This window comes from Antennarius striatus, chromosome 4 (assembly GCF_040054535.1).
Source record: "Antennarius striatus isolate MH-2024 chromosome 4, ASM4005453v1, whole genome shotgun sequence".
Taxonomy (NCBI): domain Eukaryota; kingdom Metazoa; phylum Chordata; class Actinopteri; order Lophiiformes; family Antennariidae; genus Antennarius; species Antennarius striatus.
In genome coordinates, this window is record NC_090779.1 from 11,785,686 (window position 1) to 11,799,172 (window position 13,487).

The 13,487-nt window shown below is 39.1% G+C and overlaps 2 protein-coding genes and 1 long non-coding RNA gene across 5 annotated transcripts in view; 1 reads left to right on the plus strand and 2 right to left on the minus strand.

The window, feature by feature from the left end:
- miox (myo-inositol oxygenase) overlaps positions 1-4,521 on the minus strand; it is a 20,963-nt gene extending 16,442 nt beyond the window's left edge. Inside the window, exon 1 of the mRNA XM_068312317.1 lies at positions 4,245-4,521. Within this exon, the coding sequence (XP_068168418.1) occupies positions 4,245-4,295 (51 nt within the window). The 5' untranslated portion in view covers positions 4,296-4,521. The remainder of the gene's footprint in view (positions 1-4,244) is intronic.
- LOC137593533 (uncharacterized) overlaps positions 1-6,248 on the plus strand; it is a 14,456-nt gene extending 8,208 nt beyond the window's left edge. The window contains exon 3 of the long non-coding RNA XR_011035130.1: positions 6,115-6,248. This is a non-coding gene — a long non-coding RNA (uncharacterized lncRNA). The remainder of the gene's footprint in view (positions 1-6,114) is intronic.
- Positions 6,249-6,299: 51 nt separating this feature from the next.
- On the minus strand, positions 6,300-13,487 carry LOC137593531 (MOB kinase activator 2). 3 transcript variants are annotated; one of them, XM_068312321.1, is made up of 5 exons: positions 13,027-13,487; positions 8,783-8,937; positions 8,575-8,668; positions 7,219-7,343; positions 6,300-7,130 (listed from the first exon to the last, which is right to left on the minus strand). In XM_068312321.1, exons 1-5 carry the CDS (start codon positions 13,107-13,109, stop codon positions 6,892-6,894), a joined length of 696 nt encoding a protein of 231 aa, XP_068168422.1. In that variant the 5' UTR covers positions 13,110-13,487; the 3' UTR covers positions 6,300-6,891. The 3 variants fall into 3 exon arrangements, with proteins under 3 accessions (XP_068168422.1, XP_068168421.1, XP_068168423.1); XM_068312320.1 differs by having other exon boundaries at positions 8,575-8,671; positions 13,027-13,478; XM_068312322.1 differs by having other exon boundaries at positions 8,575-8,671; positions 8,783-8,922; positions 13,027-13,465.

Below are 13,487 nucleotides of genomic sequence, written 5' to 3' on the forward strand. Positions count from 1 at the left end.
GGCTTTTATTTCTGCTGTGTTCTTGTTAATCACTAGCATTATTTTACTACTTCACTAAATAATCTATTTAAACAGCCTCAGAGGGTTGAATCAATATTTCCTCAATTGCCCACAGACCATAAAAATGTGTAGCTTATGACAAGCATTTGTGAGCTGACTTTGCGCTGAGGGTCATGTGGGAAAAGATTCAGAAGCAAAGGTTTAACTCAAGGCCTGACAGCCCCTTTTAATTAAATTAAACCTAAATCCAAATTCCAATTAGATGTGTTCATCATCATGCAGAGAATCCCTGTTGTCTTTTTTGGCACGTGTCCTTCTATTGCACAACATTTCAATCACCACATTTATAAAAATGGTGTAAAGCCATAATGTTAAAGGATCTCCACCTCAAAAAGCAATTATTTATTCATTTATTCGATGTTTCACCCCCCCCCCCCCCGAAAAAATATAATTGTTTTAAAGAATTAATTGCATGAAAACCAAAGAAAAAAGAAAAAAAAGAATAAAGAATAACAACAGCAAATATAGAGCAAAATAAATCTGAAGTGACTAGTCGTAGGTCTATCTCATCATCAGAATCCACTCCAGTATTTAATGAGGCCTTTCCTGCCACATGTCTAAGCCTCCCACTCATTTTTACGGAAACTGTTTTTGAGCAATCCTGCTGACAGATAAGTAAACAAACTAACAGACAAAAACAGACAAAAGTGGAAACCAGTTAAGCAAATATGTTAGATAAAATGTACACAAAGAGAAAAATCACTATATTTATGTAACGGAGTTTGACCGAGGGCTGCTCTCCTAATAGATTCACTTTACTCTCGAGTTTACATAGAAATAAAGGCACAGAGAGGTATTCCGGTTCAGTGTTGGCCACGCTAACCCAACTCTCCTCATCTTGTATAACAGCAATTATTCTTTTCTTGTGAAGGGGGGCACAGATGAGAAGCTCAGGAACTGAACCTGATTAAATGAATACTCTGTATGTGAAGGCCTGAATTAAAGGGATGAGTGTGTGTCTGTGACTCAGCAGGTAGAGGTATTACCTTCCAAGCTGAGTATCCAACACTTAAACTCAGTCCAGCATGTGCATTAACACTATAAGTCTTAAGAACAGACTTCTATGTGTGAATCAACAGGCAAACAGTCTCTGGCTGAGTTCCACCATATGCCTTTATTGGAGCATGGTTTGTGATTACGCTGAAGAAATGTTTCTCCAGACAAGCTGTTTTTTGTATTTTCAGTGGGTCATTAAAGCATTAAATCAAAAAATGCAAAAAATTGCTAGTGATGAGACAATGTATTATATTATGTGTTTTAAATAGTATCAATCAATCGTCATTAAAGATGTGAAATATTTTTATTTAATAATGTCGGAAAATCTTTTTTGTTTAGTGCTTAAAATTAGAGTGACAGTGTACTAAGATACTGTATACTTAAACTGAAACTTTGTCTTTGTGTTGTGGTATTTTGATGCCTCTATGTGGTGAAATATGGGATAACATCAGGATGGAAGAAAACCTACTGTTCAAAATTGTTGTCATGACTACTTGAAAATAATACCATTATAGTAATACTGTAAGAAACCCAAGGGTGGTTTTAATCAGGATCTGTCTTTGACTTTCATATATATCAGATCTCAAGATAAGTTTTGTTTTTTCATTTACCCACTATTACAACAATTAAACACTTTCTGTTTTGAAATAATGCCGAAAAAATGGTTCATCCATTTGTCACTTTAAAGCTTGAATATTGTAACACATCATACAAGAGCATTATATTTACATGTAAACACTTCCAGGTACAACAGGAAGTCCCAAAATAAGAGCGTCACAGGATTGTACTTACACTTTCTTTCTCGTGTTTGCTTCTGTCTTTTACATTTTTTTATATGTTTCATTACAATAAATTCGATATATAAATAACATTATGAAATAACATATAGTACGCGGATACAGCGGCAGAAAATGGATGGATATTATGTTGAAAAAAAGTAGTTTTCTAGCTTCTTGGAACGGATTAAGACCATTTACATTATTTGTAATGGGAAAAAATGTATTTGGAATTAGAAAAAAATCACTATTTGAACAGCCTTCCGGCACGATTTGTTGTCGGAAACCGAGGTTTGCCTGTAAAACCCAATGAAGTAAGAAAAGTCAGTCATTTAGTTAGTTGTTAGCTATGCCTTTACAGGGAGTGCAGAATTATTAGGCAAATTGTATTTTTGAGGATTAATTTTATTATTGAAAACAATCATGTTCTTAATGAACCCAAAAGACTCATTAATATCAAAGCTGAATACTTTTGGAAGTTGGAGTGTTTTTTTTAAATTTAGTTTTAGCTATTTTAAGAGGATATTTGTGTGTACAGGTGACTATTACTGTGCATAATTATTAGGCAACTTCCTTTCATTCGGCAAATTGGGTCAGAAGAGGGATTTGACAGGCTTTGAAAAGTCAAAAATAGTGAGATATGTTGCAGAAGGATACAGCACTCTGAAAATGGCAAAGCTTCTGAAGCATGATCATCAAACTATCAAGCGTTTCATTCAAAACACTCAACAGGATCGCAAGAAGCGTGTGGAAAAACCAAGGCACAAAATAATTGCCCATGAACTGAGAAAAGTCAAGCGTGCAGCTGCCAAGATGCCACTTGCCACCAGTTTTGCCATATTTCAGAGCTGCAACATCACTGGAGTGCCCAAAAGCAAAAGGTGTGCAATACTCAGAGACATGGCCAAGGTAAGAAAGGCTGAAAAACGACCACCACTGAACAAGACACACAAACTGAAACGTTAAGACTGGGCCAAGAAATATTCAAGACTGATTTTTCTAAGGTTTTATGGAGTGATGAAATGAGAGTGAGTCTTGATGGGCCAGGAGGATGGCTGGCTGGATCGGTGAAGGGCAGAGAGCTCCAGCCCGACTCAGGCGCCAGCAAGGTGGAGGTGAGGTACTGGTATGGGCTGGTATCATCAAAGATGAGCTTGTGGGGCCGTTTCGGGTTGAGGATGGAGTCAAGCTCAACTCCCAGTCCTACTGCCAGTTTCTGGGAGACACCTTCTTCAAGCAGTGTTACAGGAAAAAGTCCGCATCCTTCAATAAAAACATGATTTTCATGCAGGACAATGCTCCATCGCACGCATCCAAGTACTCCACAGCGTGGCTGGCAAGAAACGGTCTAAAAGAAGAAAAACTAATGACATGTCCTCCTTTTTCACCTGATCTGAACCCCATAGAGAACCTGTGGTCCCTCATCAAATGTGAGATTTACAAGAAGGGAAAACATTGTTTTTGTGAAGTTGCCTCATAATTATGCACAGTAATAGTCACCTGCACACACAGATATCCTCCTAAAATAGCTAAAACTAAAAACGCCCCACTCCAACTCCCAAAAATATTCAGCTTTGATATTAATGAGTCTTTTAGGTTCCTTAAAAACATGGTTGTTGTTCAAAAATAAATTTAATCCTCAAAAATACAACTTGCCTAATAATTCTGCACTCCCTGTAATTGATGAAGCATACTTGTTAGGAAGTTGACACCATTATGCAAAAAACATTTATTTTCAGTTACTGTTTGTAATCTCACTACAAATGTACAGACTAATGTCTGGTTACAGTTTTCACCCAGGTTCAAGCACGGTTGGCTTCAAAAATATGTTTGGTAAAATGTAAATGTATTTTAGAATGTTGTGTAGTATGAGGCTTTCAAATTTCATTTTATGGACTTTCCATGTTTGGTTGTCTTAAAAAGCAATTTTAATAATAACTGTTGAGTATTAACTTTTAGTAAATTACCTTCCTAACAAAACTTTTACAGCAACGATGGCCTCGCAGCAGCAACACAGGAAACAGATAATTTTTTGTGTGGAAAAATACTTCTATATATTAGATTTAAGTATTGATTTTTTTCTGTTTAAATCCACCATGTTTGAATCTGAACAGAAAATCAGAGCCAGGAGGAGCGTTTCATGGAGTGTCAGTAACACGTAGCACAGCACCCCTCCTCCCACTAGACTCTAGCTCTGCCAAGCACAGCAGCTTTCCCTGCAGGGAGGGGTTTTGGAGGCCTTTCAGAATGAAATACCAATGGATGCCAGAGATAATGACAACGTTCAACCAACTTGTATTACCAGTAGATCTGATTCACTTAAGACTCTGGAAAAAAATGATGAAATGTTGTGTGTACTCATTCTTGAAATATAATAATTTCGAAATGAAAAGTAATTTACTATCTACTCACCACCATGGTGTTTGAAAGTTTGCCGAAGTTTCTCAGTCTTCTACCGTCCATGAAAAACAGCTCAGGATCATTCTCAAACAACGACACAAGAAATTAAAGTGAAATGAAAAAGCATTACTTGTCTATCCAGCTCATTAAACACACATCTGCTGAAAGCTCCAAGATCCGAGACTGTTCTGGCAAAAATGTTATTTATTTCTTTAAGCTAAATATCTCCGTATACACACACTCTCTAGGATGTGTTTACAATCCTGACTGTGTGTGAGTGTTCTCCGAGACACTCTTGCATACCTCGGTGATTACCAGCTACCCGGAAGTCAGATCACACTCAACATGGAGAGTTCTGCATATGTTGCAACAACAATTGGCTGCATTGGACATAAGATTGTAATGTCTCTGGTGGTTTGCAGAAGAAGGGAGGTGTTATGGAGACTAGCTTTACAGTAAATGGAGTCATTTTATGCTCGTTTTTGGTTACTTTTTTCACTTCCCAACCAGAGGCAGAACTAAGATTTTGTCTGAGTCAGGGGATTCAAAGGGGACACATTTTATCGACTGCCTGTGTATTTATATACATATATGTCAGCGTATGTTCACATTTCTTTATTCAGTAAAACCTACCTAATTTTACTGCCAGTTTGCTATTGGTTCTATAGTTTTATCACAGTTGTCAAGACCCACCTATTTTGTATAACAATGCAAACTAATATAAAAACAGGTTTCAGCATGACTGTGCAGGTATGTTTTTGTGCCTCACCGGAGTCACATTAGAATCTTTCCCATTGTAAGCTTCCCTCCCACACGGCATCACTATAGTTACTACAGACTGAAAAAGAAAATAGAAGACATGTCACAGGGCAGGGGAACTTCAAAGGTCATTAAGATTTAGTGTGTGGGCCCTGAGTTCAACCATACTCTAGACAAAAACAGACAGAGATCCAGCCATCAATTTTTTTATGGACCATGTCTCACAATAAATACACACTATCTTGACCAAACCTCACACTTGAATTTACTATATAGTTGTTTTCCTTTAACATGTTTTGACTTAAACCATACAGATGAGTCTATTATTAAATGTTTGGGACTATGTCATGGGGATAAGCTATCTTTAGATGGCTCTGGTTAAAAGGATAATTTTCTTTCGTTTTAAAGGACAATTACGTAATACTGTTTTTCTGTGCAGGTCCAAAATGTTATACAGAAGGAGGAAACAGGAAGCTTCTCCCAAACTCCCATTGGCATGGTGGTTTTCTGACAAATGACTTCTCATTTTGGTGTGAACAAATTGTTTTGCAGTGGACTGTAATAAATGGAAAAACGAAATAAAGAAAATCAAACTGAAGGAGTTTAAGAACATCCACAACAAGGGGGATTAATTCCTGTCTGTTTTTATTAGCTAAAGTCCCCTCCAAACGTAGGAAAGAAGCAACTTCTCTGCCTTTTTTCCACTCAGATGTTCCTTTAGCAGTCTTTAACACATGTCCCCGCTTATTATGAGCATGTCATTGATAATCTTTAATATAACATGAAATCTATTTTAGGCTGGATTTTAACAATTGATGTCCTGATACAAACTTGTATTAAGCATTACAACAGATTTTATCCCCTGAGTTCACTTCATATGTAGAGTGTGCATTCTTAATTTCTTAATTTCCCTTCAGGGATCAAAACAGTAAATTAAATTAAATTAAATGAACTTGCTTGATAGTTCAACTTTGTCATTTCCATTTTTAACTCACAGTTCAGTTATTCTAATTGGACTTTGAATGTTCTTGGTGCACACGGATAAGCCTCACATCCTACAAAGCTACACATGGTGAAACTCTGCACTTTACACTAACTTTCCTTATTTTTATTTATTCCACAGGCCAATGCTGTAGCTACCAAAGCAAGCACAGACTGAACACTCCTATCCTGGCAGCAGATGGCGCTGTTCTCAAACCAAACACTTGCAGACATGACGCAAAACCTTCAGCTCAATAGATGTGAAATTAATGGCGCTAAAAGCTTTTATTTGATTGTGTTTGAATAATGTGAAAATAACACAGAAAATTATCAAAACATGTTTATTATTGAGTACATAATAATGCATACGGGTGCAAATATAAGCTGTGTTGTTCCATTCCGATGCAGACACAACAATCTAATCACAATTGCAGCAACACAGTATCCAGGATGGCACCTTCTGTAATGAGTTAAACTTCTGGCTCAGTGGATCTCATGGGAAGAGACACTAGTTGTTATCTTTTTTAAATTTATGCTGATGCCGAATAAGACATAATTTACCTTGAGGCTCTTGACCTTATACATTATAATAACGCACAAAATGTTAAAATGCAACATGCAATATTACACTTACACACAGTGTCGTATTAACTGATGACAGACACACACAGCAGGAGCCGAACGCTTCTGATTTAGAGCTTTATAAAGCATGACAGACTCATCCATTCTCCCACATACTGTTTACAAACAGTACTTTCAATTTTACAACTTCCACACCTTTAAAAAATATATAAGTGAAGGAAGTTTGTCCAGAAAGAGCTAAATACACAATGTAGATTTATCATTAGATATAATAATTAAATAGGTGTGATGTAAATTTTTGAGTGAACTATACTGTATGTGTGCTTGCTCTTCAGGCTCAGCCTTGCTGTTCCAGAGCTGTGATCAGGTCCTGCAGTGGCTCGGTGTCCTCTGGCTCGAGCAAGGCGTTCTGTTTGCAGAAGAGTGTGAGGTGTTTAAAAAGAGTATTGAGGTGTGGGTGCAGGCCCAGTTCGAGTGTCTCTCTATAGTGAGAGCAGTAAATGTGTGCGAGTGTCCTGAAAAACATCAAAAACACCTTCTGTACAAGAAAGATGAAGCCTGTCGGAAACACAGAACCTGGAAAAAAGGAAGACAATAAAGCTTAGACTGAAATTGGAGTCTGATGCAGAACGATGCAACACATATCATATAAAATGTCTTTTACCTGCTTTTGTGGGAAAGACGTCTTCATCAGTCAGTAGCTCCTGAATGTAGGACATGGCATAGTCAAAGTAAAGTGGAGCAGAACACTTCAGCTTCCTGCCATGGTCATCGGTCCAAACATACACCCTGACAATAACAACACACATACAGTGTTGACACAACATATAGTGTGTGTACAGTATTACAGCATTGTGATATTTGTGTGAAGCTACTTGTCTGAGAAAACTCCATCAAAGACCGATAAAGAAATATAAAAAAAACACTTTAACATTCACAAAGCGTGAATTATAGTGAATTATAGGTAGTCCTCAACATATGAACGCAATTGGTTCTGAGAGGTTGTTTTTAAGTTGAATTGTTTGTATATCATTACAGTATTTATTAAATTAAAATCTACAATTGCGATTTAAGGTAAACTTTTACTACTTATAATTTAATCCTTGAGTAGAAGAAAACACGTCAAGGAACTATCGTTTAGTTTTTATAAGCTCATCCAACAACAGCAGCAGGAGTCAGCTGTTGTTACAGTACTGTAGCATGTAGCTTACCTTTAGAGTAAAGGAAGAAGAAGAGGAGGGGGAATTATTGTTGGTGAGAGACAGAGTTGTCATCAGTGAGATGGTCACCACTACCACTATCTTCACTAGCCTTTGCTTTGTCATCAATGATAAAAAGTATCCAAGGAACAAAGCCTGACACTTTGAGACGCTCAGAGACAACTGTGGCTGTGGTGTGTTGTTGTGCTGTAGAATGGGACAGTGTGTACAGTATTTTGAAGTTTTGGATATTGGAAGCATGTGCTTTTATTTTGAAGAGAAAAAAAACAGCACTTCCACTGTGAGTGACGAAGAAGAAGCTGCCCACAGAGTAAACCTTGAGAAGAGTCTATCTGCCGAAGCCAGAAGGTGCACAGCGCAGAATCAGAAAAACTACACAACAAACAAGAAACAAGAGGTGGAGACGAGTGTTGGACACGCGCGAATGCAGTGATGCTGCTCGGTGGCGGTTGTGGCAGGAAGGGGTACTGCGGTACTACGGTACAATAGTCAGATATGGCGGCACTCATTTGTTCGTATCTCTGAATGTTTATAAGTGGAATGTTCGTAAATTGAAGACTACCTGTAATCTGAGGAAATTCAACAGATCCTTCTTGGGATCATCATGTTTTATCCATCCATCCATCCATTCAGACAGAAATATTATTCACTATAAGGCCTTTGATGGTCTAAGCACCTCTACAAACAGAACTGTATGTGTCTGCATGGCAAGATACCACAAACTTTAAAAAAGAGCTTTTTAATGACATGTCATGTTGGTAAACTGACGCTTTAGGTGTGCACCACACTCTGTAACTCACGTGTTGCCAGGTCCACAGGCAGTCGGGCAGGTGCTGGGAGTGCAAAACTCAGACAGTGCACTTGAGAACAGGTTTATATTTTTGAAAAATGCCACTGCTGAAAAAAATAAGAAGAAAACTTCATCTCAATAACTTTTTTTGCCACCGGTGCAGGGATAGTTGGTGTAAAACTGTCAGAAGTTGACTGTGTTTAATGGGGTCGACTCACTATTGGTGGCGAGCCACTCAGCCTTGTCGACACCAGGCGGCAGTGCTGTGAGGGTGGTCATGTCTGTGTGTGGGATCCGCTGGCACACATTCTGCTGCTGGAGATATGGACGCTGCTCCAGATTATTGTTATTAACTCCCCTTGAAGAGGCAAAGCTGAGTTAATGAAGCAAGAAAAGCAAGAGGAAAACGAGAGACAGAAATATTGCTGTGTAAAACAATTGATAGGCCAATGGATTAATTCCTCCTGCTGCCGCCAGCAGATAATACTTTTAAACACTCTCTGGTCCGCCTTGCTCTCTGTGAGTAGAACACACATCTGAGCGGATCTGTCACTACAGACCTGAAAGTCCCATAAACCAGCTAATGTAATGAACAGTTCACAGCTAGAGTAATTACTGCTGATGAAGCTCCTTGCTGCAGAGGTCAGTGCTACAGAGCAAATAATTGCAAGACTAACAGTGTGCCAGCCAGGTAATGACCAAAGGTGGATCCTGCTGGCTTTGCTAAATCTCTGTTCTTGTAACTACTGATAAACTACAGGTTTCAAATACGGTAACACGGAGGTGGCAGCTTGGGAACATGTGATAAGTATACAGGTAGAGTGTGAGTGCAGGAAAGGAATATTTGCAAACGCCAGTGTGTACTGGAAAGTCTGGCATGATTTGACTTTATGCAAACATGAACGCGGCACAGACGAGGGTACATGAGTACACTGGGATGAAGATGAGTGCTTCATCGCTAGACTGGTTTTGAGGTGTGTTTCGTGGAGTATTTAATGACATGAAGTTGCTGGTGGAGATTTTATTCTTGAATACCTGCTGCATGTGTGAAATTTGCTGTAGAATAAATGTACTGTATAAACTATTCTTGTTTTGCCCAGTAATATATTGCTGACAAGTTTTTATGAAAACGTGAAATTTTTACATATAAAGTTAACATTCTCAACATGATTTATGCCTTAAAAACCCTTAATATTGAAATAATTATGAAATTCATGTTATAAACTTATAACATGAATGCCACAAACCAGCTCTGTGTTCATCTGGTAGTTTCTCAATACAATAGTTTGGGTGTTTTTGTGCCTATGCTATACAAAGTCTGTCTGGTTTTTATATTTGCCACATTTAAAAATGTTGGCAAGTTAATTTTAATTAACTTACTTACCAACATTTACATATCTGTGAAAAAGTATCAGACCTGGTTTTGGCTTCCTGTTTCTGTTTGTTTCGCATTCAAAACTGTGGGATTTAAACAAAATTTATCATAAAGTAAAGACAGCTTGAGTAAACAACAATTAAACATTCTTGATGGGTTTTTTTTGTATATAATAAGGCAATATTATTCAATTACCAAATTGAAAACAGCATGAAAAAACATTGGATGGTCCACCTTCAGCAGCAACAACAGAACTCATTCTCTCAATATTATGGTAAATATTATTATTATTTACTCAGCTTATTCAATGAATGAATGAATGAATGAATGAATAAATAACTCAGATTACATGGAGCAGTAGTTATACATCATGACCACACTGGGCTTGCACCAGGAGCTAGTATGACTAAGCCACTGTGGCTCAGTGTAAACGAACTGAGTAAGCCACAAATAGCCACATTCTGTGTCCAAGACAGAGGCCTTCTATAATAGCAAGTAAAACTTACAAGTAAACATTGAGTAATATTTTATATGACTGTATCTTCACATAGTGAATGCAAGTTTTCAATTATTGGGGGGGGGGGGGTAAAGCCACACTTGTCGTGTGGTTTTTTAGAAAGTGGGGTTGTTTTCCTGCATTCTGGTGCATTCTGAGGGCAAAATCTTCTGTTCAGTTTACCTACAAAAATACACTAAAGTCAACAGTTCAAGCTTAACTATCTTTCTTTCTATCCTACTTTATGCAGGTATGAATGTGAGATTCAACAATTGAAAACTTGCATTCACTATTTGAAGATACAGTCATACAAAATATTACTCAATGCTTACTTGTAAGTTTTACTTAAGACTAGAAGACATTTTAACTTTGACTTAAACACTTTGATTTTAATAAATTTGATTCCTGGTATTACTCAATGTTCACTTGTAAGTTTTACTTGCTATTATAGCAAGCGAGGTGAATACACATTGACATACATCGCTGGTTATTCCTGTCGGTCATAGGGATCAATAGTCTAAGACTACAAAAAAGTATTGATAAAATCTTTCATTTACCTTCTGATCGGTCTGTCACCACTCCTCCCCCCTCTCAGCATTCACCATTTGTTGTTCAATTAGAGTTTTAACGCAAAATCTACTATAAAAAACTATTCTCATTTTCTTTCGATCGATCATCCTCACCATGTCGTACACCAATTTGCAGGTTTAGCTTGTAAAAATACACTGTGTGGCCAAAAAAAAAGTTGTCATCAAAAAAAAGTCACACCCTCTCATATTTTGTTGGACTGTATTTAGCTTTGATTACAGCATGCATTAACTGGGATATTGTTTTGATGAGTTAATGCAATATCACAAGAGTTATTACCATCCAGTGATGCCATATTTTTTCATATTTTTCATCAAGATCTTGCATTTATGATGATGGGGTCTGACCACTATGTAAAGCCATCTCCAGCACTCACTGAGATTCTTCTTTCAAAGAATCTCCATGAGTTTAAGGTCTGTACTCTGGGGTGGCCAATCCATGTATGAAAATTATGTCTCATGCTCCCTGAACCTCTCCCTCACAATTTTAGCCCAATGAATCCTGACATTGTCATCTTGGAATATGCCCGTTCAGGTCTAGGTTCAGCAACAGTGTGTGTTCAAAGAATGAGATCAGCTGATTACCTGAATATACTGAATGACCAAGTTATTCCATCAACGGATTATTTCTTCTCCAAAGGCACGGCACAACAACACGACAGATGTAAAACACGTACGAAGTCAACAAAGATATGAGAGAAAGTTGACCATGAAGAGAAGCTGTGTTGTTGGTGTTTCCTAACCATTTGATTCTTCTGTACTTGTGTTAAAAGCAATGATAATTCATGCTGAAGGAATTCATTGATTGTGCACAGCAGTAACACAAGTTGGAAAAAGCTAAAAGTCCTTTCAGATACTCATATTATACATTAATATGACATGAGATTCATTGGTAAACAGGTGGGTTTACTTAAATTAGTGGAGTAACGAGTTTGAAAAAAGGTAAGGATGCAACCTCCTTACTGTTACAGGCAAATTCAGTAGAACAGAGCAGGGTGGGGTCATGAGATCACCACTGTGGGTGTGCTGAATCTGCAGGTACCCCCCCAGTGAAGTGGGTCTAGTGACGCCCCTGGTACGGAGGAACCAAACAGCTGCCACGTTCACTTATAGACCTCCGCGCAGCAGCTGAGTTGGCTCAGCGCGACCTTGCTGCTGCGATAAGAGAAACACGGAGCTCTCTGTGGAGCAGAACTCCCCCGTGTGTGTGAGGGCTGGGCATGGAGGGGGGGCAGAGGGAGAGGGCATTTAATGGTTGAACAGCAGGTTATGAGAAGCAAAAAGGGAAGGACCAGTGACACACTTCTGCAAAAGTCCGCTGGAGCTTTTTATTTTTTTAAATTCTTTCCGACATTTCCTCTGTTCCACCTCCGTGGAACAAAACCAAACACCCGGGTGTCTGCGCGCCTGTGCGTAAAAACACTGGACTGGAGCTACCGGGGATGTTTGGGTGTAAACACTCACCCGTGTCAACGACCAACCTGTGTGTGTGTGTGTGTGTGTGTGTGTGTGTGTGTGTGTGTGTGTGTGTGTGTGTGTGTGTGTGTGTGTGTGTGTGTGTGTGTGTGTGTGTGTGTGTGTGTGTGTGTGTGTGTGTGTCTTGTTTACCCTCACCTCTGCCTACCTGTGTCAAATAGAAGTCATCTCCAGCAGGATACACCCCGGGGCAAATATTTGAACAGAAGCACACACACACACACACACACACACACACACACACACACACACACACGCACACACACGATCTCCACTCGTGTTAGTGCTGCTACCTCTCCACATGTGTTCAAGCTGTTAGAGGAATTCACCTTCGTCAGACACACACACACACACACACACACACACACACACACACACACACACACACACACACACACACACACACACACACACACACACACACACACCATGTGCAGCCAGACTGAATAATAAACTCTTCCTAGAAACTTTCCCCATATTTTAAGTATATTTCCAGACAAGGTGATGAAGAGGAGGAGCACAACTCACAGTTTTTCACTGCCGATGTTAGTAGACTGGAGCGTCTTGCTGTCTGTCTTTGTAGCCGAGGGGTAACTGTGGCAGCCCCCCATGGCGCACACTAAGAGCAGAGCCGTGGATCGTCCCAGCACCGCTTTTCCATCCCACACATACTAATCCACACTTTTCCGCCCGATCCAGCCAGCGTGAGACCACCTCTGCCCCGACACTAACATCTCCCCGCTCACAGATCGATCCACACGGCTGAGACTCACATGGAGTCACGTTAAGTTTTTAATGGACTGATTCCAGAGTTGGAGATTGTCACCCGTGCAGAAAAGTGAATCTTTCCAGCTGTCCGTTCGTTCCAGCGATCCAGTGTCAGTAAATATATCTCCTTTGTCTGGAGTCCCACACCCCACAGGCTCCTCCTCTGCGCTCCGAGCGGACGGGCAGGTTTCTCTACAACCCGTTAAAGTCAGAAACGCCGC

Excerpts from the sequence above, each read along its gene's own strand:
- LOC137593531 (XM_068312320.1), bottom strand. The coding sequence starts at position 13,109 with ATGGGGGGCTGCCACAGTTACCCCTCGGCTACAAAGACAGACAGCAAG. Across the intron at positions 8,672-8,782 it reads TGAGTGGCTCGCCACCAATA|CAGTGGCATTTTTCAAAAAT; the intron begins GTGAGTCGACCC and ends TATTTTTTTCAG. Across the intron at positions 7,344-8,574 it reads GCCTGTGGACCTGGCAACAC|GGTGTATGTTTGGACCGATG; the intron begins GTGAGTTACAGA and ends TGTTATTGTCAG.